The sequence below is a fragment of the Pipistrellus kuhlii genome, unplaced genomic scaffold, assembly GCF_014108245.1.
Source record: "Pipistrellus kuhlii isolate mPipKuh1 unplaced genomic scaffold, mPipKuh1.p scaffold_m20_p_3, whole genome shotgun sequence".
Lineage (NCBI taxonomy): Eukaryota > Metazoa > Chordata > Mammalia > Chiroptera > Vespertilionidae > Pipistrellus > Pipistrellus kuhlii.
The window spans coordinates 30,405,093-30,431,025 of record NW_023425529.1 but is presented as its reverse complement, the minus strand read 5'-3'; the positions used below and the strand labels follow the sequence as shown (position 1 = coordinate 30,431,025).

Below are 25,933 nucleotides of genomic sequence, written 5' to 3'. Positions count from 1 at the left end.
TTAATGAAATAATACAAATAATCAGAAGAAAAAAAAAAAACTGCTTAATTGGCCACCAGAAACTTTAAAAAAAAGTTTAGAGAAATATTGACAGAGTCTGTCTATGTAGTATCCAGGGAAAAAGACACTTAAGCCAACATTTTAAATATTACAATTCTCTTAACAAAATGATCTCAATAATGTGAAAAGAATATGCGTTCTCAACATGTCATTAAACTCTATTTACTTAGTAACTATCTTTATTCTAATTCCATGTTCACCACACACCTTTTGATCATAAGGTGGTTTACCATTTGTTCTGCCTATTGGGAGAGAATGGTCTCTGAGTATTCCATTTTCTGGCATAGAAATTTCTCATTGTAAGTTAGTAAGTTAATATTGTTTTCATATTTATGTTTAAAATTCATAAACTGAGTTTGTCTCTGAGATGAACCTGTTCTCAATATATTGACAAAATTAGATTATTGAGTCTGCAAGGGCAGTTCCCAACCTTGAACAGAGGGAAATTTAACAAGAAAATAATTGCCCATCACTTTGGAGAAAATATACCAAACTTCTCACCTGGTTACAGTCAAGTAGCAGATAGAAAAAGTTTACATTTTACAGTTAATGATATTTAAAAAATTCTGCTTGTTGCCTTTACTTTCCTGCTAAACAGTTACAGATTAAGACTAAATGGACCTTTCCTAATTTCCTAATGGCAGTTCTTTCCGCCCACTCTCCATAATATAATGCCATTTGGGAAAATATTCCATAAAACATTTCAAATTCGTGAAAACAAAGATAAAAATTTTGCTTCTTTAGAGGCTATTTGTAGGAGGGGATAGTTAATATATGCTATTTCCCAAGGAGTAGTGCAAAGACCAGGCTAAAGAAAAAAAAAAGAACACACTGTTTTGGAATAAATAACTTACTTCTTTAATCCTCATTGCTGACCATGAATAAAATTATGCTACTTTAATCCCAGCACACACAATTCATAAAAACTACGTAAAGCCTGGCCATGTTTATGGAGATGAAAGAGGACAGGCTGACAAGTACTATGACTATAGACAGACATTGAATACAAAAAGTTAAAATAATCACAAAAGGTGATAGCAGGAAGTGTTAGAAAGTCCAGAAAATCTAATTTATATTAGATATACATCCTCAAAAGCTATCTGAGTACACTAATTTTTTACCAAGAAAACAAAGTTTATTAATACTACAACAAATATGTGCCGCAAAAATACTACCCTAAAATTTGAGTGAAATGTTTGTCTCAAAAAATGAGTTTTTTGCCACACAAAAGGCTTGAGAAACTTCTGTTAGCCGATATAGAATTATAAACAATGATGACCTATGTATTAAAGGTAGCATTGTAGTAGCTGTGTTAAGAATAGATTGCTGCCAAAACCAGTTTGGCCCAGTGAATAGAGCATTGGCCTGCAAACTGAAGGGTCCTGGTTTCGATTCTGGTCAAGAGCATGTACCTGGGTTGCGGGCACATCCCCAGTGGGGGGTGTGCAGGAGACAGCTGATGGATGTTTCTCTCTCATTGATGTTTCTGGCTCTCTATCCCTCTCCCTTCCTCTCTGTAAAAATTCAATAAAAATATATTTTTTTAAAGAATATATTGCTGTGGGGAACAGTAGATAGATGAAATATGTTTAGTATGTTTTTTAATTATTTATTTTTAAAGTATTACATATAGTATTATAATACATATGAATCCTTCCCCCTCCCCCCTATTGACCACTCCCTGGCAACCTCCACCCCTCAGCACATACCCTCACTCCCCTAGTGTCTGTGTGAATTAGTTTTGCTTACATGCATGCATTCAAGTCCTTTGGTTGATCTCCTACTCCCCCACTCCCACCCCTGCCTTCCTTCAAAAGTTTGACATTCTGTTCGATGCTTCTCTGTCTCTGGATCTATTTTTGTTCATCAGTTTATATTGTTCATTATATTCTACAAATGAGTGAGATATTTATCTTTCTCTGACTTTATCTTTGTCTATCCATGATGCTGAGAATGGTAAGTTTTCTTTTCTTCTTTTTTTTTTTAACAGTGTAGTATTCCATTGTCTACCACCATGTTTTAATCCACTCATCTGCTGATGGAAATTTAGACTGTTTCAAAATCTTAGCTATTATAAATTGTGCTGCAATGAACATAAGGGTGTATATGTCCCTTTAGATTGGTATTTCTGATTTCTTGGGATATATATACCTAGAAATACATTACTGGGTCAAATGGGAGTTCCATTTTTAATTTTCTGAAGAAACTCCATATTGTTTTCTACAGTGGTTGCACCAGTCTGCATTCCCACCAGCAGTGCACAAAGGTTCCTTTTTCTCCACATCCTCACCAGCACTTGTCCTTTGTTGATTTGTTGAAGATAGCCTTCTGACAGGTGTGAGATAGTATCTTATTGTTGTTTTGATTGGAATCTCTTGGACGATTAGTGACTTTGAAAACGTTTTCATGTCTCGTGACCTTCTTTCTGTATGTCCTCTTTTGAAAAGTGTCAATTTAAGTCCTTTGACCATTTTTTTATTGGATTATTTATCTCCCTTTTGTTCAGATGTATGAGTTCCTATAAATTTAGGAGATTAGACCCTTATTTGATATAATATTGGCAAATATGTTCTCCCATGCAGTGAACTTCCTTGTTGTTCTGCTGATGGTTTCTTTTGCTATGCAGAGTTTTTTATTTTGATATAGTCCTATTTGTTTATTTTCTCCTCAGTTTCCATTGTCCTAGGAGCTGTATAGGTAAAGATATTGCTACAGCATATGTCTGATATTTTGCTGCCTATGGATTTTTATAAGATTTTTATGTTTTCCCGTCTTACATTTAATTCCTTTAGTATGCTTTTTTAGTAATCTAGTCAAGAAATGATGTAACTCAAACCAGGATGATAAAAGTGGCAAATTTAAAATGTGACAAAATACTGCATATATTTTGAAAGGACAGGTAATAAGATTTCCTGGCAGCATGTAAGAGGGAAAAAAGGAAAATCAAGGATGACCCCAATGGTATTAAGTGAATGGAAGAATGAAGACACCAACAACTAAGATGGGGAAGGCTGCTGGTGAAAAAGGGCAGGAGCAGAAAAGAAGGAGATCAGATCTGGATTTGCAAAGCCTACAAGAAGATCTTTCATTTCCAGCTAGACATCTGAACTCTTGCAAACTACCCACAACCATAAGGAGCATCAGATTCACTTAGAAGACATAGAATAGAAACACAGCATACAAGCAATGTCAACATTTTCTCTTTCAAAAGAAAGTCCTCACAACATTAAAGGGCTAGTTTCTGATCTCAATCCAAGTCATAACTCATATGCAAGTAGATAGTCTTGACAGGTAAGGGTGAGGCCCATCTTGGCTTAGAAGCTAGCCATATGATCCACAAGAGTCAATATCTTCTGAACAATCTTATAGGCAAAGCAACCAGGTCTCAAAACAAACACGTTCAGTAATAAGAATTAACAGATCTAGGAAAGTCCAAAACTCTGACTTCCAAACAGGTATACACACCTCATTTTCAGAGCACCTAGACAGGACAAAATTTATTTATCAGGGTCATATTTTATACATAATTTAATGTTGCCCGGAAATAAGAATGACATTCTACTTCATCATGTTTCCAAGGGAAGACAGCCAGAAAGTTAACCAACATCAATTATGTTGGGCATGTTGATTTTGAATGACTAATAGACATCTATGTGGAAATATTGGAAGATCTGTAGATTATAAAAATCTAAAGCGGCTAGAGACTTAAATCTACTTACAATAGTAATTCTAGAAAGAAACAACTGAATCAACTACATGTAGCTTGACTACTACTCAAAATGTGGCTCTAAAGTGTCTCCACCCTATCTACAACAAAAAGAGTTTATTGTACCCTAGAGAGACATAACTTTATCAATAAACAAATACTAATTTTCATGAAACAAAAACGTGCCATATATACATTTTAAGTTTAAAATATAAAACAAAAGTAACAATAAAATAAAGATTATATTCTGCAATCAAGTTGTAGAGTTAGAAGCAACGCAAAATAATCTTATGGTAAGATTAGTAAAATTATCTACAACTTCCATTCTTTTACATGTTGCAGCTTCTATGGTAAATAGCAAGATTATACTACAGTGATCTTTAAATCATAATAATTAGATTGAATTTAAAATATTTAAAAACTCTTTTGTACTGAAAGGATAATAGAAATCAAAGGTAGAAAAAAATTTCCAACGTAAAAGTATTGTAGAATATAAGGCTTTGTTTTATACACTGTAAATATTCTGAATAAGTTATGTTTCATTGTTTTAGTTATCTGTTACTTGTTATAATACATTTTATCTTAAATTATCATATTTAGAAGGTTCCTACTATCTCTGAAAATATATCTTTCAATTAAAATGTTTGCAACTCCTTTCTATACATATGTAGGTAGCATAAAGCTAGATTTTGTGACTATTCTGTCTTTAAATTGGAAAACCTAGTCCATTTATATTTTAATGTAATTACTGACATACATTTATGGTTCTTTTTTTCACCATTGTAATTTTGCCTTTCTATTTATACTGCCATTTTATGTGTGTTTTTTTTTGTTTTTTTACCTTTTTTTTATTGAATTTCTTGTTTTCTTTTCATAAGCTCTATCAGTTTTAAAGTTATATACCCTGTTTCTCTTCGTTTGGTGTTTCCTAGAAATTTTAACTATCATTCTTAACTTATTAGCTTGAGGAAAATCATTATAATGCTCCTCTTGAGAAATACACACAGGGACTGTGGAACATTTGAACTTGAATAATTTATTATCTGGCTTTAGTGCAGATATGACCTCTCAAAAAGCCCTGGTAATCCACAGTCTGCCTCTCAGGGCCTTCTTCCCCTGAACCCCTTACATGAGAACCCTGTGGAGCTTACCAAAACCCTGCTCTTTTGGTTTGAAGCAATCAATCCAGCCTTAGCCCAGGAACCCCAAAACACTCCACCCAGGGATCCTAATAAATGCATGTACCCAGGTCCTGTCTGCACTCTGCCTTGACCTCCCTGAGTGGCTCAGAGAGCAGCTATTTTCAACCGGTGTGCCACAGAATTTTGAAACGTAATCTGACTATTTAGTCAGGGGCACTGATCTCTTTTCCCTTAGATTGTAAAATAAAAAAACAACCAAACAACATAGCTATTTAATGTGAATGGATCAAAATTATATCTTTTTTTTTTTGTCAGAATGACAAAAAATATAACATATTTTGGTGTGCACAGAATTTTAGTAAGGAGATAGTTTAAGTATGCTATAAGATGAAAAAGGTTGAAAATCACTGCCCTAGAGGCATAACATGTACTTCCTCCAGAACCTGTGAATAATAAACTTGGGTTTTTCAATTTCTATTGAAGTTCAATTTTCTGTTGAACTTCAAGATACCATCTGGCCCCTTACGATTTCCTTCACAAATATTAAATTACAAAATTCATAGTACTGTCTATTTTATTTTCTATTGTTCTACTTGTACTTAATATACAATAAATGCTCATTTTCTAGGAGAAAACAAGAGAAGGTAGAAAACAGTCTCACCCCTTGACTTCAGACAGGATCATAACTAATGAGAAACTAATCAATCTATCTTCAAAAATTCAATAGAAATAAATTCATAAATTTCATCAAACATGCCATCAAAACAAAGTACACTTGTGCCTTAGCCATTTTGGCTCAGTGGATGGAGCTTCACCCTGCAGACTGAAGAGTCCCAGGTTCAATTCCGTTTAAGGGTATGTACCCTGGTTCCAGGCTCCATCCCCCGCCCTGGTCAGGGTATGTAGGGGAGGCAACCAATCGATGTGTCTCTCTCACATCAATGTTTCTAACTCTCTATCCTTCTCCCTTCCTTTCTGTAAAAAAAAAATCAGTAAAATATATTTTAATAAATAAATAAATAAATAAATAAATAAAATAATCCATCTGAGAAGGTCCACCACCATGAGTTATCACCTCACACCTGTCAGAATGGTAATCATCAATAAACCATCAAACAACAAGTGATGGCAAGGATGTGAAGAAAAGGGAACCGTCCTGCACTGTTGGTGAAATTTTAAGTTAGTGCCACTATGGAAAAAAGTATGGAGATTTCTCAGAAAATTAAAAATAGAGCTACTATAAATCAAATAATTCCACTTCTGGGTACTTACTGAAGAAAACAAAATACTATTTAGAAAACTTTTATGCATCCTATGTTCACTGAAACATTACCAATAATGCCAAGATACGAAAGCATCCAAAATGTCCATCAATAAATGGCTAAAGATGATGTATTGTGTCCATATACATATATATACACACACACATATATGTGTATATGTGTGTGTGCATATATATATATATATATATATATATATATATACACACACACACATATATATATGTGGAATATTACTTAGCAATAAAAAAGAATAAAATCTTGTCATTTTTTAATACATTTTTATTGATTTCAGAGAGCATATGTGTGTATATATATATATATATATATATATGGAATATTACTTAGCAATAAAAAAGAATAAAATCTTGTCATTTTTTAATACATTTTTATTGATTTCAGAGAGGAAGAGAGATAAAACATAAATGATGAAAGAGAACCACTGATTGGCTGCCTCCTGCACACCTCTATGAGGTATTGAGCCCGCCACTTGGGCATGTGCCCTGACCAAGAATCAAACAGTAACCTCCTGGTTCACAGACTGACACTCAAACACTGAACATACTGGCCACGCTTAAACCTTTCCATTTGTGATGCAGGAGCTGCCCCCTACTGGTCAGTGTGCTCCCACAGAGAGAGCACCACTCAGCCAGAGCTGGGCTCACAGCTGCAGAGCACAAAGGCTGTGGCAGGAGCCTCTCCCACCTGGGCAGCAGCACTAAGGTTGTCCAACTGATGGCTTAGCTGGGAGCAGGCCTAAGCTGTCAGTCAGACATCCCCCAAGGGATCCAGGATTGTAAGAGGGCACAGACCATGCTGAGGGACCCCCTGAGTGCATGAATCTCGTGTACTGGGCCTCTAGTAAATGAATAAACAAAACAGAAAGAGACCCACAAAAATAGCTTTTGGTTGCCAAAAGGGTAGGGTTTGGACCATGGGAATTTAAAATAAAAAAAGAATTCTACAACTCCAAATAGAGGCTAACTCACTGGACTTCACAGATTCCAACATTAGAACTGAATTATAGAACAGCTTGTCAATTGATACCTCATACTAACCTCTTAAAAATAGTGTGAGGATAGTGTATATGTTCATGAGATTCTTTCATGTTATGTGTAGTTAGTTCATTCATTTTCCAAGTGTACAGTGTTCTATTATATAAATACTAGAGGCCTGGTGCATCAAAATTCATGCCCTAGGGGACAGGCTCCCCAGCCTGGCCTCCCCTTAATCTAGGAGCCCTCAGGGGCAGGAGATGACCCTGCAATCAGGGAAAGGCAACACCCCATCACACCACTGCTGCTGCCACTGATGGCAGCAAAAGCCTCAGCCAACCCTGGTTACCTGAGCCTCAAGCAGCCTCAGGCAGCTGGGAAGCCACCATCTGATGCTTGCTTGCACCTCTGGCTGGCCCTGGGCAGCTGGGGGGCTGAGGAGGCTGGGAGACTCTGGAGGCAGATGCATGGAGCAGCTGGGTCTGCCCAACTTTGCCGCATGCCTGCTGATCCAGCGGGGCTGAAGGGACTGGGTACTGCCATCTTATGACTATGTACACTGCCATCTTTTGAGGGTGTGGCAGTCAATTAGCATATTATCTCCTTATTGGCTGTGGATACCACCATCTTTGAGGGCAGGGCAGTCAATTAGCATTTTCACACCTTATTGGCTTTTGGGGGCCACCATCTTTAAGGGTGGAGTAGTCAAATAACATATCCTCTCCTTATTGGCTGTGGGTGCCACCATCTTTGCAACAGCATGAGGGTTAATTAGCATATTTCCTCTTTATTAAGATACCCCAAAATATTAAACTTCCTACTTTTGATGAACATTTGAGTTACTTCTAGTTTGGAATTATTTTCTCCTTAGTTTCCATTGTCCTAGGAGCTGTATAGGTAAAGATATTGCTACCGCATATGTCTGATGTTTTGCTGCCTTTAAATTCTAAAATTTTATGTTTTTTCCATTGTAAGTTTAAGTCCTTTATCCATTTTGAGTTTATTTTTGTGTGTAGTGTAAGTTGGTGGTCTAGTTTCAACAGACTAAGTGCCCATCAGCAGATGAGTGGATTAAAAAACTGTGGTACATCTACACAGTAGAATACTATGATGATGTAAAAAAGAAAAAAAACTCTTACTATTTGCAACAGCATTGATGGACATGGAGAGCATTATGCAAAGTGAAATAAGCCAGTTGGAGAAAGATAAATATCACATGATCTCACTCATTTATTGAATTTAATTAACAACATAAACTGATGAACAAAAATAGAGCCAGACACATAGAAGCATCGAAGGGACTGTCAAACTTCAGAGGAAGGCAGGGAAGAGTTGGAGAAGGGGAGGTAAGAGATCAACCAAAGAACTTACATGCATGCATATAAGCAAAACTAATTCACTCAGACACTATAGGGATGAGGGCATGTGTTGGGGGAGTTAGGGTGGCAAAGGAGGAGTCAATGAGGAAAAAAGGATATGTAATAATACTTTAAACAATAAATAATTTTAAAAAAGACTGTATCATGAAATACTGCAAAAAAAAAGTCAGTTTAACAGTAACTGATAATTACAATACTTTAAAAGAACCAAGTTTTTCTTCAGTATTATAGTTCTTTACATTAATATTTGTGTTCTATGTTTATAATTATGCTTTTAAGAGAAAATGTAATATATCAGGTTACTACTGTGACAGTTGGACCATGCAGTTAAAATCAGGTACTACAATTCACCTAGTGATAGCTACTCATGTTACAGATGCTCATTAATGAAGATAGGAAATAACATATATTACTGAGAATCAACATAAAAATCAATACTTACATATACACTAATAACTCACAGCTTTATAGAAGCCATCATCTTAACTTTAAAAAACTGGCTCCAGATAAAATAAAGGTGACTTGTAACCTGGGAGTTAAAACAAAACAAACAAACAGAAAAAAAGAAAAAATAGCAAAAAGAAGCTATCTGTCACAATCTGCCATTTACATAATCGGTGTAAAAATATTACAAAATTATTTCACTACAGTGGAAATCCACTTTATGTCCTTGCAATATGTCTAATATAGACACAAAATAGATGTGATGGAAAAAATTTAAACGAGATTACATATGCTGCCTATTATAATACATTTATATAAATATGCAATGTCACCTTAAATTTTTACCTCAAATATAGATTAAAGTAAAATTCAGTTAATGTTTACTATTCCTATTTTTCAGATTAATCTGAGAAAAATCACAAGTTTTTCTCAAACAAAAAAATGTGGACTCAGGTTCTGAACTCTTGTAGATGTGTAACATAGATTTGACTGGAAAAACAGGGTTAGCAAGGAGAGTAATGGGATATTAATAAAATGACCGATTTGTTGTCCTAGGTTTTCCTGGCCAGGAGAATGGAGAATGGAAAAACTGAACCATGAAATCAAAAAGGCATCTGTTTTCCAGGTTTCTCTTTGCCAATGTCTTGAGAAAAATGTTTGAACTTTCCTGTTGGCTTTGTATGCAAATAGCTCCAGATGCAAAGTGAACCACATCTAAGTTATTTGATTCAACATCTGCTGGTCCAATTCCCATTATTCCTTCTAAAGGGTCGGCTTGTGACAGACAGTTTAGTTTGCCTGGTATATAAGCCGTTTTGAATAAGCTAATTTGGATTAAAGTATCTATCTGGACCACTTCTTTTTCCCTTTGATGGTCAATGCATTCTAATGTGGTCTGTGTAGTGCTACAAGTAACTTAGAAACATATTGGAAAGGACAGTATTCAAGGTTTTGCCTCCCACCTCGCTTTCTAGACAATTTATATTTATACAGTTAAAAGTAAAAAGTAAACAGTCATTTGCCTCTAAAACAGCACCACCCACATTGTACACGATGGTAACAGGACAAAACTTTTTGGCCTCATTTTTTTTTCATGAAAGATTTAAAGCTAAAGTTATTGATAAAAGTGCTTGCCAACATTAACAATAAATTTTGTGAAACATCCTGTAATTTATGATGACAATTTTCATATGGCATCACTGAAAATGGAATGAGGTCCACATCACATGGCACTTAGTGTATGATACACAGTATACTTTAAGAACAGGTAATGAATGAATTTGTGGATAAATGAACACTCTAAATTTAATTTAAATAAACCCTATGGATTCAGAAACCAGAAAAGAATCAAAAGCATACTGAAACTAAACTAAGAATAATTGTGTAATGCTCCTATAATCTGAAAGGTCTAGTAAAGATAAACTCCTTCCTTCCAGAGGGTATGGTAGGAAAGAGAACTTGCATTGCAAGGCAAAAGTGGAAAAAAGGGAAGAAATCATAACAGCTATCTACCTATGTATGTCTACATCCTGTATATCTTTGCATTTATATATATATACATACACGTGTTGTATCAGCAGATAGACATTCATTTTGAATTTAGTTTCCTAAAAAGGACAGCTTTAACAGTCTTATGAAAATTTATAAGAAAAGATAGCAAATTATTTCAAAATGATGTAAAAAAAAAAACAAGAAATTTCTTAGCAAAAAAATTTATTTTTTATAAAAAGTATTAATGGCCCAGAGAGCAATATCCACACAGTAGGCTTCAGTGGGAGAGGCAGCATGCCTGCTAGAGCTGCTATGCTGCTTCCATAGGCGGCGGGAGGGAGCAGCACCACTTCCATGGGAGGCAGGAGAGAATCATGTGCCTCAGGGGCGCTGATGGGTCATCTCTTTGGTCAGCCTCCCCATCCCCGGGTGGTGCAGGGGCTGGTGTAGGGTGACCATGCAGGGGACTGGAAGAGCTCCCAATGGCCAATTCCTCTTCCTTCTTTGAAGTCCAGGCTCCCGTCAGGCACTCTCTTCAGACTCCCAGGAACATGGTTCCAGCAGCCCAACCCCTCCTTGGCTCCCTGCAGCCCCACCCCACTCTGCTCTCCCAGCCACCCACCTGTCAGGAGGCTGCCATGGCAACCTGCATGGGGCAGCATGGTCCTGGAGCAGAAGGTGGGGGTGTGGAAAGCAGCTCCAGTAAAGTTTAGTAAACCCCAGGTCAGCGTCAGGATTCAGCTGTGGGGCTGCAGGGGCATCTGCCTGGGCAAGACTAAATTGCGCTAGTCCCAGAGTCCCAACCAGAAGCTCTGTAGCTCCACCACCCTGTGAAAGACCATGATGTGAAGGTGTCCTGGATAATTTGCATATTCCTCTATTTTAGATAGATGATGATTGATAGATAGATGGATGGATGGATGAATAGATAGACAGATAGTCCCATGAGGACTCAACTCAAAAACTTACTGATATAAACACTATGCAAAATCTGGAATAATTTTCCTTTAAAAAATGTTTAGAAAAAATAAACAGAAAAAAAAAAAGAGGCAAAAGATATAGATACTAATATAATTGCTTTTAAATCACAATACTTTGAATTAAACTTTAGTCTAACTTCTACTGCTCTATACTATTCCTAGGTGACACCCAGTAGGACCAGGAAAGACAGTAAACACACATATACACAAAAGGAAAAGAAAAAACAACAACCAGGAAAATATAATTATTTCTAGTTCAGTTGTCTAAATTGGGAGTGACCATGAAAGATAACTGAGACCCAGAAAAAAATAGCTTCTTAGCTATCTTTGAGTAATTCTAAGCTTTCCAAAATTATTAGGTTTGCCTTTCTCTAACTTGTAACTGAAAGACTACTTGCCCCCAAAGAATTGAATAAAAAATAATTTAAAAAATTACTTTAAAGTAAATTTTTTATTAACAATAAAGAAAAAGCACTGTGCATTATTTATGAACAAGGCACAAAAGTAGATACTTAGGATTCAAAAAGATTCAAAACATAGTATTTGCCCTCTAAGGCAAGTAGAAATAGGAGACATACTGATAACATGTCAGCTGTGCATTTGTCATAGAAGGCCTTTATTATTTTGAAGTGTCATTACTTTATTCTCACTTTACTGAGAGTTTTGTCATAAACGGGTACTGGATTATCAAGTGCTTTTTCTGCATCAATTGATGTGATCATATAATTTTGTTGTTGTTAGTCCTCAGCCTAGGATATTTTTCCCATTGATATTTAGAAAGAGTAAAAGGGAGGGGGAGAGACAGAGAGAAAAACATCACCTGAGAGAGACACACTTACTAGTTGCCTCCCGCATGTGCCCCGACTAGGGTGAGGAACCAAGCCTGTGTACCCTTGACCAAAATGGAATCCGAGATCCTTCAATCAGTGGGCCAATGCTATATTAACCAATAAGCAAAACTGGCTAAGGTTGAATATATGATTTTTATCCTTCATTTTTTATGTGGTGCATCACACTAGTTGATTTGAGGATACAGTATCAACCTTGTATCCCAGAAATAAATCTCAGTTGATCACAATGTATAATCTTTTTCACATGTTGTTGAATTTGGTTTCCTAATATTTTGAGAATTTTTTTATCTATGGTCATCGGGAAGTTGGCTTATAATTTAATTTCTTTGTAGTGTCCTTTTCTAGCTTTGAAATTAGGATAATGCTGGCCTCATAAAATGAACCTGGGAATCTTCCCTCTCTTGAATTTTCTGGAATAGTTTGAGAAGAATCGGTGTTATATCTTCTTTGAATGTTTGGCAAGTTACCTATAAAACCATCCAATGCATGACATTTCTTTGTTGGGAATTTTTGATTACTACTTTGATTTCATTATTTATAATTGGTTTGTTCAGATTTTTGTTTATTCTTGATTCAGTCTTAGAAGATTGCATGTCTAAAAAAAAAAAAAAATGTATCTATTTTTTCCAGATTATCCTATTTGCAGTATTTTAAGTTCTTGTATTTCTATGGTGTCAGTTGTTACTTCTCTTTCTAATTTATTTATTTGGGCCCTTACTTTTTTCTTAATGAATCTGATGATTAATCAATTATGTTTATCTTTTCAAAGAGCCAGCTATTGGTTTCATTGACCATTTGTATTGTTTTTTAAGACTCTCTTTCATTTATTTCTGCTCTGATTCTTATTATTGTCTTCCTTCTATTCTCTTTGGACTTTGTTCTTTTTCTAGTAGGTGTAAAGAAGATTATGTACTTGATATTTTCCTTATTTCTTGAGGTAGGCCTATATTGCTACAAATTTCCCTCTTAAGACTGCTTTCTCTATATACCACTGATTTAGTATTGTGTTTTCATTTTCAACTCTTTCAAGGTATCTTTTAACTTCTTCATTGTTCTCATGTTAACTCATCACTATTAAGTAGCATGTTATTAAATATCCATGTGTTTGTGTGTTTCTCACTTTTTTCTTGTAATTGATTTCTAGTTTCATACAGTCATGGTCAAAAAAAATGCTTGATATGATTTCAAACCTCTTAAATGTATTAAGACTTATTTTGTGACATAACCTGTAGTGTATCCTGGAAAATGCTCCATTTGTACTTGAAAAGAATGTATATTCTGCTACTTTGGGGTGAAATGCTCTGAAAATATCAATTAAACCCATTTGGTCTACAGTGTGATTTGAGGCCACTGTTTCCTTGTTGATTTTGTCTGGAAGATCTATCCATTGATGCCAATGTGGTGATAAAGTACCTTACTATGATTATATTACTGTCCATCTCTCCTATTATGTCCATTAATAATTGCTTTATATATTTAGATGCTCCTATTATGGGTGCAGAAATGCTTACCCCTCGAGGGGTCTCAGACTGGGAGAGAGTACAGGCCAGGCTGAGGGGCTTTCCCCAGTGCACGAATGTCCTGCATCAGGCCTCTAGTGTTAAATAAGAAAAACTCTGAGTTACTGTATACTAATACCTGTAGGAAAAGCAGCCCAAGGAATAGCAGGAGATGTAGTTTGAGTTTCACCGCTTCCCCCATCAAAAACTTCTGCAGCCTAGAAAACAAAGGCAAAATTACTTTAGAATACCTGGAAAATAGAAGTGCTATTTAAGCAAACAAGCTTCCTGGTTCTACAAGCCTAGTCTTTCTAATGTACCACTCATTTTCAAATTCTCTTTGAATACTCAATTGCTTTTCAATCTTCATTACTATCAGCCCCCAATACTTGCTACCCCCAGTATTCATGTTACATTATCTTTAAGCAAAAATTTTCCGTACTTACTCAAATACCGTATATCTCCTGGCAATCCATTTTTTATTTTATATATTCTTATTTACATTTCCACTTATGAATGTCATATCTATGTACTTTAAACTAATTTACCACATTTATCCATGTACATAGAAAAACAGATTTTTCTTTAAAAGTCTAGAGACCAAATCTTTTTTCATTAATTAGCACAAGACCTAATTAGAAATCAATCTAAAGAAATAGAATTAATCTATATTTTTTAATAATCTACCAGCTGGACTTTCTCATTCAACATTTAGAGTCCTAAAGCTGGCATTTTAAATTAATAAGCCCTCCTATTAAACAGTTTTAAGATTATGGGACAATTACTAAAATGTTGAGATGTGTGTAAGAGAATAGCGTTTTCTGTCTTAAGTGTTCAAGTCACAGTAAAATTATTATTGAAAAAAGAACCATTATGTCAGTTCAGATTCTTCATTGAGTTCTCAGCTAAAGGCAAGTCAACTAGAAAAATCTACCACAGGAGACACATGATTAGAATTGCTATTCTCTACAAACTATGAAAAATGACCATGGTTTATATGACCAAGGACAGAGACCTCCCATATTTCTACAATAGGATGTGGTAAGAAAGTACTCTAATAATCACAATTAAATTGGAATGGTTGGCTAAAACTGTACCTATATAATATTGAAAGTAATAGATCCACTGACTATAACATTGAAGTGTAAATTTTACTATAATGAACATCACCGAATCTATTTGTATCTAATATAATAAATGGTCTCAAGGAGGCTGTACTAAATTTTAACTTTCAAATAACTGACTTCTGAAAAATAAACTAATATTATATTTGAAACATATATTTTCCTCAAAGTAGAATAAATTTTAATAAGTATTTAAATGTTTCATTTCAATAACATAAGACTCAATAACCCAACAAAACCCAAAATATTATAAATAACATACAAATGTGCTAAACAAAAAATACTTTTAGATGAAATAAAGACAATGGGTATGTTCATATTCTACATATTTTCATATCGACAGAAGAGAAAATGACCCTCATCTAAAAAAATTCATACCATTCTGCCGAAACTGGTTTGGCTCAGTGGATAGAGCGTCGGCTTGGGGACTGACGGGTCCCGGGTTCGATTCTGGTCAAGGGCATGTACGTACCTTGGTTGCAGGCACATCCCCAGTAGGGGGTGTGCAAGAGGCAGCTGATCGATGACTCTCTCTCATCGATGTTTCTAACTTGCTATCTCTCTCCCTTCCTCTATGTACAAAATCAATAAAATATATTAAAATAAATAAATAAATAAATCCATACCATTCTTACAAGATATTTAGAACATGAATATAGACTTAATATCTTATATTTCCTATTAATGTCATTAATTACATTTTCTATTTTTAACAATCTAATTTTACCAAATTCCAAACTAGTTGAAAGTCTTACTTAAAAAAAAAAAAAAAAAAAAAAAATCACAGAGCTCACTTGAAGGTAGTTCCAGGACTTGAGCTCAGGCATCCTGACTCCTAATCCAGAAATTTTTCCTGCAAGACTATACTGGCTCCATAAAAATAAGTGGGTTACAAAGTATTTCAATAAATGAACACTCACTGAAAAGGATTAATAAAAAAAGACAGTGCTTCTTCAGCTAATAATTTCCACTTAACAAAATACAAAGTCAAACCTGAGAGAATACGCTAACATAAACATACTAATTAGTTGTATAAGCCACCAAAAGACTATGCAGACAATAGTCCAAATTAATTCATTAGAGGTGTAAACATGCAAATATGTGACATCTTCAAGGTTCATCTCTCATCTCACAAGTATTTCCTAATTGACATGTATCCCAACAAACTCATCTGCTGACAGTTTTTAAAACCTCTTTTCTAGTGTTTTTACTAGTAGCACTTAATTACCTTGATTTAAACCATTCCTATGGGCATGACCAAATGTTCAATAATAATAAATCAGTTTAACTTTTAGAGGGCCTAGATTTTTGTTTGCCTTGATTTCATTTTTTATTCTAAAGATACATTCAAAATGATCAAGGATCATAAATGCCAATGATAAATAATACATTTTCAAAACAGTAAATACTCCATTATAATCTCACAAAATTAAAACAATTACACAAGCAAAATTAAGGTAAATAATAGCACATACCTCAAAACCACCAAAATCATCATCATCCATTCTTCAAGCGCACCTGAAAATAACAGAAAACACTGAAACAAGCCCACACACATACAGTCAATTATGTCAAAACACTCTCTGATTTAAAGGTATATATAGTTTTATTTGTAAATTAAGACTTTTATTTGGTTTTTAAAAAAAAACTTCTTTAACTATATGTGCATGCATTTTTAATTTGAAAAGATTAGACTTTTTTTTTTTTTTTGAAAATTAGTCTTTCTGGCAAAATTAGTAATTTCTGTGACTTTTTTCAGCAACCATGTATTTTGCCATTTTACATTGAGATGCCAGGAGTGGAAAAATATTCTTTTACATTTTAATTTGCTTTTCCCAAATTGGCACTAGGGCTCAATTCAATAATGCTTCCTGCTTTTTGCATCTATTCCTCAGTTGTCTGGCAACATCAGCACAAACTCCAGCTAAGAACAGGACTGTGGTGAATTTTTGGAAATCTGTCCCCCACCACAAAGGTTCTTCCCTTGGTTTCATGGCCGAGGTTGATTTAGATTTTCAAAATTGATCAGCATTTTTGAGCTGTGGCCACAACTTCTGGAGCATTTTGATATGTGTATTTTTAGCTGAAACTGCTTCGCACTTTTGGAAAAATGTGGAGCAAGTTACTAGGCTGATCAAGATAAATCAAGTCATGTATTTATGTGAGACCAGGGAAGAGAAAAACACGAGGGAATATTCAGAATTCCACTCTTCTTTATCCTTAAGGTATGTAAGGGAGATAATCAGTAGGATAATACATTTTATTTTATCTTAAGTGTATATAAATAAAAACAAAAGGAGAAAACCATGAGTACTTGGACTTTAAAAAAAGAAAAATTATAAGCTGCAAGTGATACTCTGGCCAACTATAACTTGTTTCCTTTCCTAGATTTCAAAAGTAAACATGTCCACATATATGACACACATTTAACACCCTAATTGCTCAATTGATGTTTCCTTCTTTACAGATTTAACACCTTGGAATTAATAATTATTCAGAGTGTGTATACATTTTTGGAACATTCCAGTTTCCTTGAGTCAACAACACAAGATGGACTTATTACAAAAAATATATGTATATAGTCTCTAATTATAAATAAAAAATAGCTAAAGCTAAGTAATAAGTAATAATTCTAAAGGCATTTCCTAAGATATTTTGCTCTGAGTGATAAGGCAGTTGTCTATGTAAACGTGGTTATCTGTATCTATGCTTTGCCTTCTCAATGAAATTAATATTAATGCCTTCAAAAATAAAATAGTCCAAAAATAAACAGTAATAGAATCTCAAGAACTGTTTTGTTTTAATATGCAAAAAAAATTGTTTTCAGAGAAAATCAGAAGGTAATGGCACTAACAGAAATATATGTAGACAAAAATACATTATATAAAGAACATTAAATTAACCAAAATTTGATACCAATATTGTCACCATTACCCACATTTTAACAACATGATGAAAATATTTTTAAAGATGTACATTTCCAAAATTCAAAACTAAGCAAGTCATCCACATACTGCACTTAAAAAATATAAACCAGACTTTCAAAACTTTTGATGGTGGTTAGTTTGAAATGGAATTCACATTAATTTTGTGTTGCAAGCGAATAGAAATCTGTATGTGATTACATTTTTTCATGAAGAAATTATGAAAGGGGAGTGATATGGATACAGAGAATTAACCAAGTCAAACTATAAACACCAAGTTGTCTTTTCCACATGTATCCCACAAGTCTCCGGAGACAATTAAAAAATATTTTTAGCATCTATGAACGCTGGACCCAAATAATATGGTTTCAAAAGAATGGAATTTTTAGAGTAATGCTTCTATGTGTTTTTCTAAGTCATATCCCAATAAATTATTTGTAAGATGCCAGAAAATTTAAAAACAAAAACAAATACCCATGCCTAACAATCATTTCAGCTTTGTTTGCCTGTGGTAATGAACCAAATACCATCAATTTCCTAAGTACTGTTTTAACTCTACAAAAGAACATATTAGTGACCACTGATGTTTCCATACCTCAGCAACTTCTATATATTAAAATGCAGATGCTACTCTACTCTGTTCTCAAAGTAATATTAATATACTTTAAAAGACAAATGGGTCATGAGTTTCTTAAAAATAGAGTACTAGAAAAACAAACATTATTTTAAAGCAATAACCTTTCTCTGAATAATTTCATTTCAAACCCTGAAATAGTTTCCTGCAGAACATTTGAAAGATCAGGAGGAAAAAAAATTACAGCACTGATCTGTAAAAATCCATTTTACAAAGTACACACACACAAACTTAGTTTTTAAAAGGAAAATTACTAGTACAGACTTCTTTATGAATTTAGCCTCTCTAATATATTCAAACATTATTTTATCAAAAGTGCATTTATAAACTTTTTGGAATATTTCTAAGCACTTCACATTATATGTCATTACACTACAAATATAATGTAGCAATACCAAATATATCTATCATCTAAATTATAGAATTAGAAACTGGCTATTTAAATGAGCCTGATTAAAAATTGATAAATATGTAGTTTGTTTTTTTTTTCACTGTCCAGGAAATAAGAGAAGTTATACTTTGTTATGATTAGGTATCTATATTGAAAGATTTCATAATATGCAAGTTTAATAATTCTCATACTTCTTTATATCTGAACTTAATCTCTTTTGCTGCACTGGTATATTAATTCCTTCTTTTACAATTCTCATTATTTAATACACTGCTAATATTTTGCAAGAACAAGATATATACAATACTTAATGTAACAAATTTTTATTGGGCAAATCTGAAGAACACTCAAGGTCCCTAAGGACTTACGGTCAGGTGTGGGAGAAAGGGCAGAATGTAAGAAAAGCATGCAAACATAATATGAGATATAAAAGAGCCACAAGAAAGAAGAAAATATGTCAAATGTGGAAGCATAGATTTTCCTAAGGTGATATATCTAATTGGATAATTATTAAATGCCTCAGGTGGGAACATTTGAGATCTATTTCAATAGACCTAATGGCAAATTTTAAATGGCACATTAAGAACATGTAATTTATTTCAAGTCTCTTGCCAAAAGTCTTTTCTTAAAAGATAGCAAAGAATTGTTTTTGATTGTTTGCTTCCTCATAACACAGGGTCGAAGAGAATATGAAATGAGAAAACTGCAAAATTTGAAAGTAACCACAAGGAAGTTGTATCTTAAACTACCAATGAGAAAATGAAAATCACATCTATATTACAGAATCCACAAAAAGCTCCAGAATGGATGCACTGAAAGTTGGGTAATGGTGAGAATTAAAATAACAGTTGCAGACAAATCCAAAATTCCCTTTTAGAATCTGCACAACTAGCAACTTACAGCTCCTCATCTCTGCAAAAGATTAAAGGTGTATTCCCTGGATAGGGTAAAGCTGAGGGTCTCTGGATTGGAAGACACTGAGACAGGTATTTTCTTACAACAGAAGTAGATGATATGTGCTTCAACTATGCAAAGAAAAATGTGGAACAGAATAACTTATCTGATCGTATAAAAGCTGTAAAAATACCACAGAAGATACTTCTGATGGATGCTCTTAATGAAGAATCTGAGATAATCTATGACTTTTGCATGGGCGATCCTCCTTATCAGATGAAAGCCCAGAGAGTAAACTCTTAAAATCCTTGAAGACCTCCACCTAGTATCACAGAGATCATGGCAGAAGGAGGTGAATTAGAGTTTGTTAAAAGGATCATCCATGACAGTTTACAACTTAAAAAAAAGATTGCATTCGTATAGCTATATGCCGGGAAAGAAATGCAGCCTTGCTCCTCTGAAGGAAGAGCTTCGAATTCAAGAGGTTCCTAAAATCACCTACACTGAATTCTGTCAAAGTCGGACAATGAGATGGGCCTTAGCTTGGAGTTTTTATGATGATGTAATAGTAACATCACCACCAAGTAAGCAAAGAAAATTAGAAGGAACCCATCATATTTGTAGTGTTGGAGTCTGTGATAAAAGAATTATCCCTCAAACCATCACTTTTGGGCTCGGAGACAGTGGAAGAAGTAGTTGTGATGAGATGAATTGAAAAAATTCTCACTGATCTAAAGGTCCATCATAAACGAATTCTGTATGGAAAAGTAGAAATTAGCCTTTTCCTAACAGCCATAGAAAACTCCTGGTTTCATTTAAGGGAAAGAAAAGAGAACAAGTGAGATAATTGAGAGAAGTTCCTGGAGTTCCAGAGGACATCATCCAAGCCTTGGAAGAGAAAAAAAAATTCACCCACAAAGTGTCTGTCAGTAGCCAAGATTTGGCCCAGGGCCTCCGGCAGAGTGTCCTGTGTGGGCCTGCTCTACCAGAAGGCTAGTCAGCCACTGTTGAAAGCCATGGCCCAATCCAGGATTCCCTTTCCCAGGTAGAAAACCCAGAGCCTATGTACACTAATAAAAGAGAAACATGCAAATTGAGCATCCCTCTACTACACCCACCAGCCAATCAGGAGTGGGTATGCAAATTAAGCCAACAAAGATGGTGGCAGTCATGGAGCTGGAGCAAGCAGGTGGTTTTGGTTTCCCTGGCGATGGAATAAGCCAAGCTTTCCACCTGCCCTGGCCTCCACTCAAGGAGGGACTGGGGGACTGGGTTGCTGGGGAGGTGTGGCTAGCCTGAAAATGGCCCTCAGCCCCTTAACCAGGCTGGCCACACCCCCATGGGGTGAAAGTCCATGCTGGGGAACGTGGTCAGCCTACAAACAGCCATCAGCCCCTCACCCAGGAGGTCAAGAACCCCAGCAGGGACCTCCACACTAAAGGGGGTGCGGCCAGCCTGAAAACAGTCCTCAGCCCCTCACCTAGGCTGGCCAGGCACCCCAGCAGGAACCCTGACCCTGAAGGGGGTATGGCCAGCTTGAAAACAGCCCTCAGCCCCACACCCAGGCTGGCCACGCCACCCCCTCAGTGGGGATCCTCATCCCATGGGGCCGTGGCCGGCCTGCAAACCACCACAGACCCCCGCCCAGGCTGTCCCATGCCCCAAGAGAATCAGCCTGATCCAGGACACCCTTCAGGGCAAACCAGCGAGCACCCACCCATGCACCAGGCCTCTATCTATACTGATAAAAGGGTAATATGCAAATTAGACTGGGAAACCTTGATGTTCTTCTGGACAAAGCCACAGTGGAAGGGCCGAGGTAGAGGCAGTTAGAGGCCAAGAGGGAAGGGAAGTTGTGAGTGATCAGGCTAGGATGGGACGACAGTTGTGAGTGATTAGACTAGTGGGAGGGTTGGGGGCATTAGGGGTGATCAGGCCAGCAAGTGGGGGGGACAATTAAGGTAAGCAGAGCAGCAAGGGGGCCAGTTGGGGGCATCAGGCCATCAGTGGGGGTCAGTTGGGGGTGATCAGAACAGCGGGGGAGGGAGGGCAGTTTGGGGTGAGCAAGCCAGCAGGGGGTCAGTTGGGGGCAAGCAGGCCAGTAGGGAGAGGATGTGGGGGCAAGCAGGCCAGCAGGGGAGGGGTATTGGGGTGATCAGGCTGGCGGGCAGCATTTGGGGGCAAGCAGGCCAGGAGGCAGGTGAGCGGTTAGGAGCCAGCAGTTCCAGACTGCAAAAGGGATGTCCAACTGCCAGTTTAGGCCCAATCCCTGTGAATCGGCAGTAGTACATCCTTCGATGGGTCCCAAATTGGAAAGGGTGCAGGCTGGGCTGAGAGACACACACCCCAGTGCACTAATTTCGTGCACCAGGCCACTAGTTTATATAATAAAAGCCTAAGTGACTGTTTACAGCGGAATGACCAGAATGACTAGTCACTATGATGCACACTGACCACTAGGGGGCAGACACTCAACAAGGAGCTGCCCCCTGATGGTCAGTACACTCCCACAGCAGGAGTGCTGCTCAGCCAGAAGCTGGGCTCACAGCCTGCAAGCACAGAGGCAGTGGCGGGAGCCTCTCCTGCCTCAGTAGCAGTGCTAAGGAGCGGCGAGCAGAGCAGTAAGGAGCAGCAAGCAGTAGGGAGCAAGCTTAGGCCCAATCCTTCATGGACATCCCCTGAGGGGTCCCAGAACACTAGAGGGTGCAGGCTAGGCTGAGGGGAACCCCTCCCCCCACAGTGCACTAATATTGTGCACTGAGCCTCTAGTAGAAGGTAAAAGGAGTGAGGAAAAGGGATACGTGGAGGTTTTTGGAAAGTTGTAAAGTCTCTAGCAATGAAGCCCAGGACCAAGAGGCTTCTGAGCAGCTCATCAACCATGTTAGAAAAAGGGAACCCTCTCCAAGGAGTGGCTGGACATTACCTTTTCAAGTGTTCGATAAACATTAAAAAGGAGGCAAATGTTGCCTTGGTTGAAATGCACTGGGGTGAGGATCAGAACAGGGAATTGATGAATCAGCTTTGTACCTACTGGTATATACGTAACCAAATTTTCAGGCTTGTTGCCAATTAACTCCAAACTTCTTGCACAGTTGTAAAAGTTCATAAAGCAACTTGCTTTGGAGTGACCTGTGGGATGGCAAGAGGAATCCTACCATGGGCCTATTGATAGCATTATGTGGAATTAACTTTAAAAACAGAAACAAATTCATTTTTAGACTTCCCCTCAAACCCTTTTTTTAAGTTACAGGGCACTGTAGTATGGTATTGTAGTTCAGGAGGAAGAATTGTGGTTATCAGCATCAACAAAAAGCCATCAGAATACTCATAAGGGATTTAATCCTTAAACTGATTACCTTAGCTTTAGACTGCTTCTCTGAGGCCAAAAGGATTATTTTTGGAACCTGGTCTGGGTCAGAACTGTACAGAGCATCATGTTTTCTCATCCCCCAAAAGGAGGCAGTCCACCTGGGCAGACAGGCTCTGTACCCTCTTCTAGAGTCACTTTGAAGACTAAAGACTTCCTATGGGTGGGTACATATGAGTGACTGCCCCTGAGTCAGTCCTAAAAAAGAACTAGCTTGATGGTAGGTGATGGAAGTCAGGGAGAGGCAGCTTAGTAATGCCAAAAGAGCCTGGAAACGTCACATTCCTGACTCATGTCTGCTTTTATGTTGCTTATTCCAGAAACAGTTAGATAAGCAAAACTCCCAAATATGAGTGACTAAGATCCCACAGAATGGAGACATACCCCTACCTCCAACCTATTGAAAGTACATTTTATAGTAGTTTTACTAGTGTATGACATTCTAAATGGAGTTCTGTTTTGTTTTTAATATGAGTATTATGAATTGGGAAAAAATAAAATAAAGGACTTAGAACAATATCTGACAAATTCTAAGCATTATACATGTATGTATATATGTTTGCATGTGTGTGCATGTGTGTGTGTGTGCATTTGCTACTTTAAGATTAGTGCTTCACTCTATGTACGAGCAAACTGCCAAGTACAATCAAAGATATGAAAAAGATCTCATATATGAAAAATAAAGACCTAGCCAAAAAAAAAACAGAAAGAAAGAAAGAAAGAAAGAAAGAAAGAAAGAAAGAAAGAGAAAATGAAGGAAGAAACAAAGATTATATAGGAGAGAAAATATTTTAAAAATAAAAACTATAGCCCTAACTCAGGGCTCAGTTTGGCTCAGTGAGTAGGGCATCAGCCTGCGAACTGAAAAGTCCCAGGTTCAATTCCAGTCAAGGGCATGTACCTTGGTTATGGGCACACCCACAGTAGGAAGTGTGCAGGAGGTAGCTGATCAATGTTTCTCTCTCATCAATGTTTGTAACTCTCTATTCCTCTCCCCTCCTCTCTGTAAAAAAACAATAAAAATATATTTTTAAAAATAAAATAAATAAAAACTATAATATCTGCAGAGAGTTAACAGAAGATAGTACACCCATGAAATAACAATAGGAAGCCCAAATATTTTGAGTGTGTGAGGGGGAGAGTATAGAAGGAGTGTACAACAAGACTAAGGCCTTAAAAATAAAAATACACCCGTATATTCATAGCAGCACTATTTACAATAGCTAAGATTTGGAAACAGTCTATTTACCCATCAGCAAACAATGGATTAAAAACTGTGGTACATCTACACAATGGAATACTATACTGCTATAAAAAAGAAGGAACTCTTTCCATTTACAATAACATGGATAGACCTGTAGAGCATTATGCTAAGCGAAATAAGCCAATAGGAGAAAAATAAATACCACATGATCTCACTCATTTGTGGAATATAGTGAACAACATAAACCAATGAACATAAATAGATCCAGAGACAGAGAAGCACTGAACTGACTGTCAAACCTCAGAGGGAAGGCAGCAGGGTGGGGGGAAGAAAAATAGGGGGATAGGGCAGTAAGAGATCAACCAAAGAACTTGTATGCATGCATATAAATAAGCATTACCAATGGACACAGTCACTAGGAGGGGAGAAGGCATGTGCTGCGGGGTGGGTGTGGCCGGAGAGAAGTCAATGGAGGAAAAATATAATGTTGTGATAGCTATGTACAGGCCAGGGGGGTACTTGAAATATTGGGGGACTATCCTATAAACTAATCACTATGTTGTGCACCTGAAGCTAATACAGAATAATAATGAATGTGAACTATAATGGGGGGGGAAAGGTGGAAAATTGTATGTTACATGTTTTTTTAAAAAGAAATTAAACTATTTCCACAAAAAAAGTGTGTTGTGATGCCTATCTAAGTTTTGGGCTTTGAGGAGTGCTTAATAAATGCTTGAGTGGATACATTTGCGACTTTGACAAAGGAGTCAGATCATTAAAGTACCAAAAAAAAGAAAAATGATAACCACAGAAATGAAAAACTGCAGGGTGAAAAATAAAATTGAAGAAACTTCATTTAAGAAGAAATATAAAAGAAAAAAATAGAAAATCAGAGTGTACAAGATCCAGTCCAGAATATGCAACATCTAATTATTAGAAATTCTACAAAGACAAAACAGAGAAAACAAATAGGAAGAAATCATCAACAAAATAATTCAAAGAAAATTTTCTAACACCAAAGGATATGATTTTCAGATGTAATAGTTCTACAAGTGTCCAAGAAAACAGAAGAGAAAAAAACACATTAAGGCACAGTAGGCACAAAAGAAACATTCTATAAACTTTCAGGGAGATAAAATACATTTCATTTAAAGGATAAAATATATATGGCATTAGATTTCACAACATCAACACTGGAAGGTGAAAAGCAATGGAGAAATGATTTTAAAATTGTGAGGGGAAATTATTTACAGCACAGAATTAGATGATCAGCAAAACCCACAAATAACTGAAAGAAAAATAAAAGCATGACTATATCTGCAAAGTCTCAAAAAATTATTTCCCAAACACACTTTTTTTTTCTTTTTGAGAGGCAAATGAATCAGTCCGTAGTTAGTTTCTTTCTGGGCCAACAGTCCTTTTGAGTCCCAATTTCAATGTCAAACAGTTCCTTATGCAAACACACTTTCTTAAAAAGCTATGGAGTAACTCAAAGGAATAAGCCAAGAAGACATGGGATTAGGAAACAAGAGATCCAATTGAAGTGGATCTAGCACCTTAAACTGAGC

The 25,933-nt window shown here is 36.3% G+C and overlaps 1 protein-coding gene and 1 pseudogene across 4 annotated transcripts in view; one reads left to right on the top strand and one right to left on the bottom strand.

Moving 5' to 3' along the window:
* Positions 1–25,933, bottom strand: part of CCDC91 (coiled-coil domain containing 91) — a 254,814-nt gene that overhangs the window by 181,365 nt on the left and 47,516 nt on the right. For 3 of the 4 annotated variants that reach the window (XM_045587880.1, XM_036456857.2, XM_045587881.1), the window contains exons 2-3: positions 16,427–16,469; positions 13,967–14,045 (exon numbers count right to left, since the gene is read on the bottom strand). In XM_045587880.1, the coding sequence (XP_045443836.1) occupies positions 13,967–14,045; positions 16,427–16,456 (109 nt within the window). In that variant the 5' untranslated portion in view covers positions 16,457–16,469. Of the gene's footprint in view, positions 1–13,966; positions 14,046–16,426; positions 16,473–25,933 lie in introns of those variants that run through there. The other variant, XM_036456858.2, reaches the window with a different exon arrangement.
* On the top strand, positions 19,704–23,491 carry LOC118728715 (annotated as a pseudogene).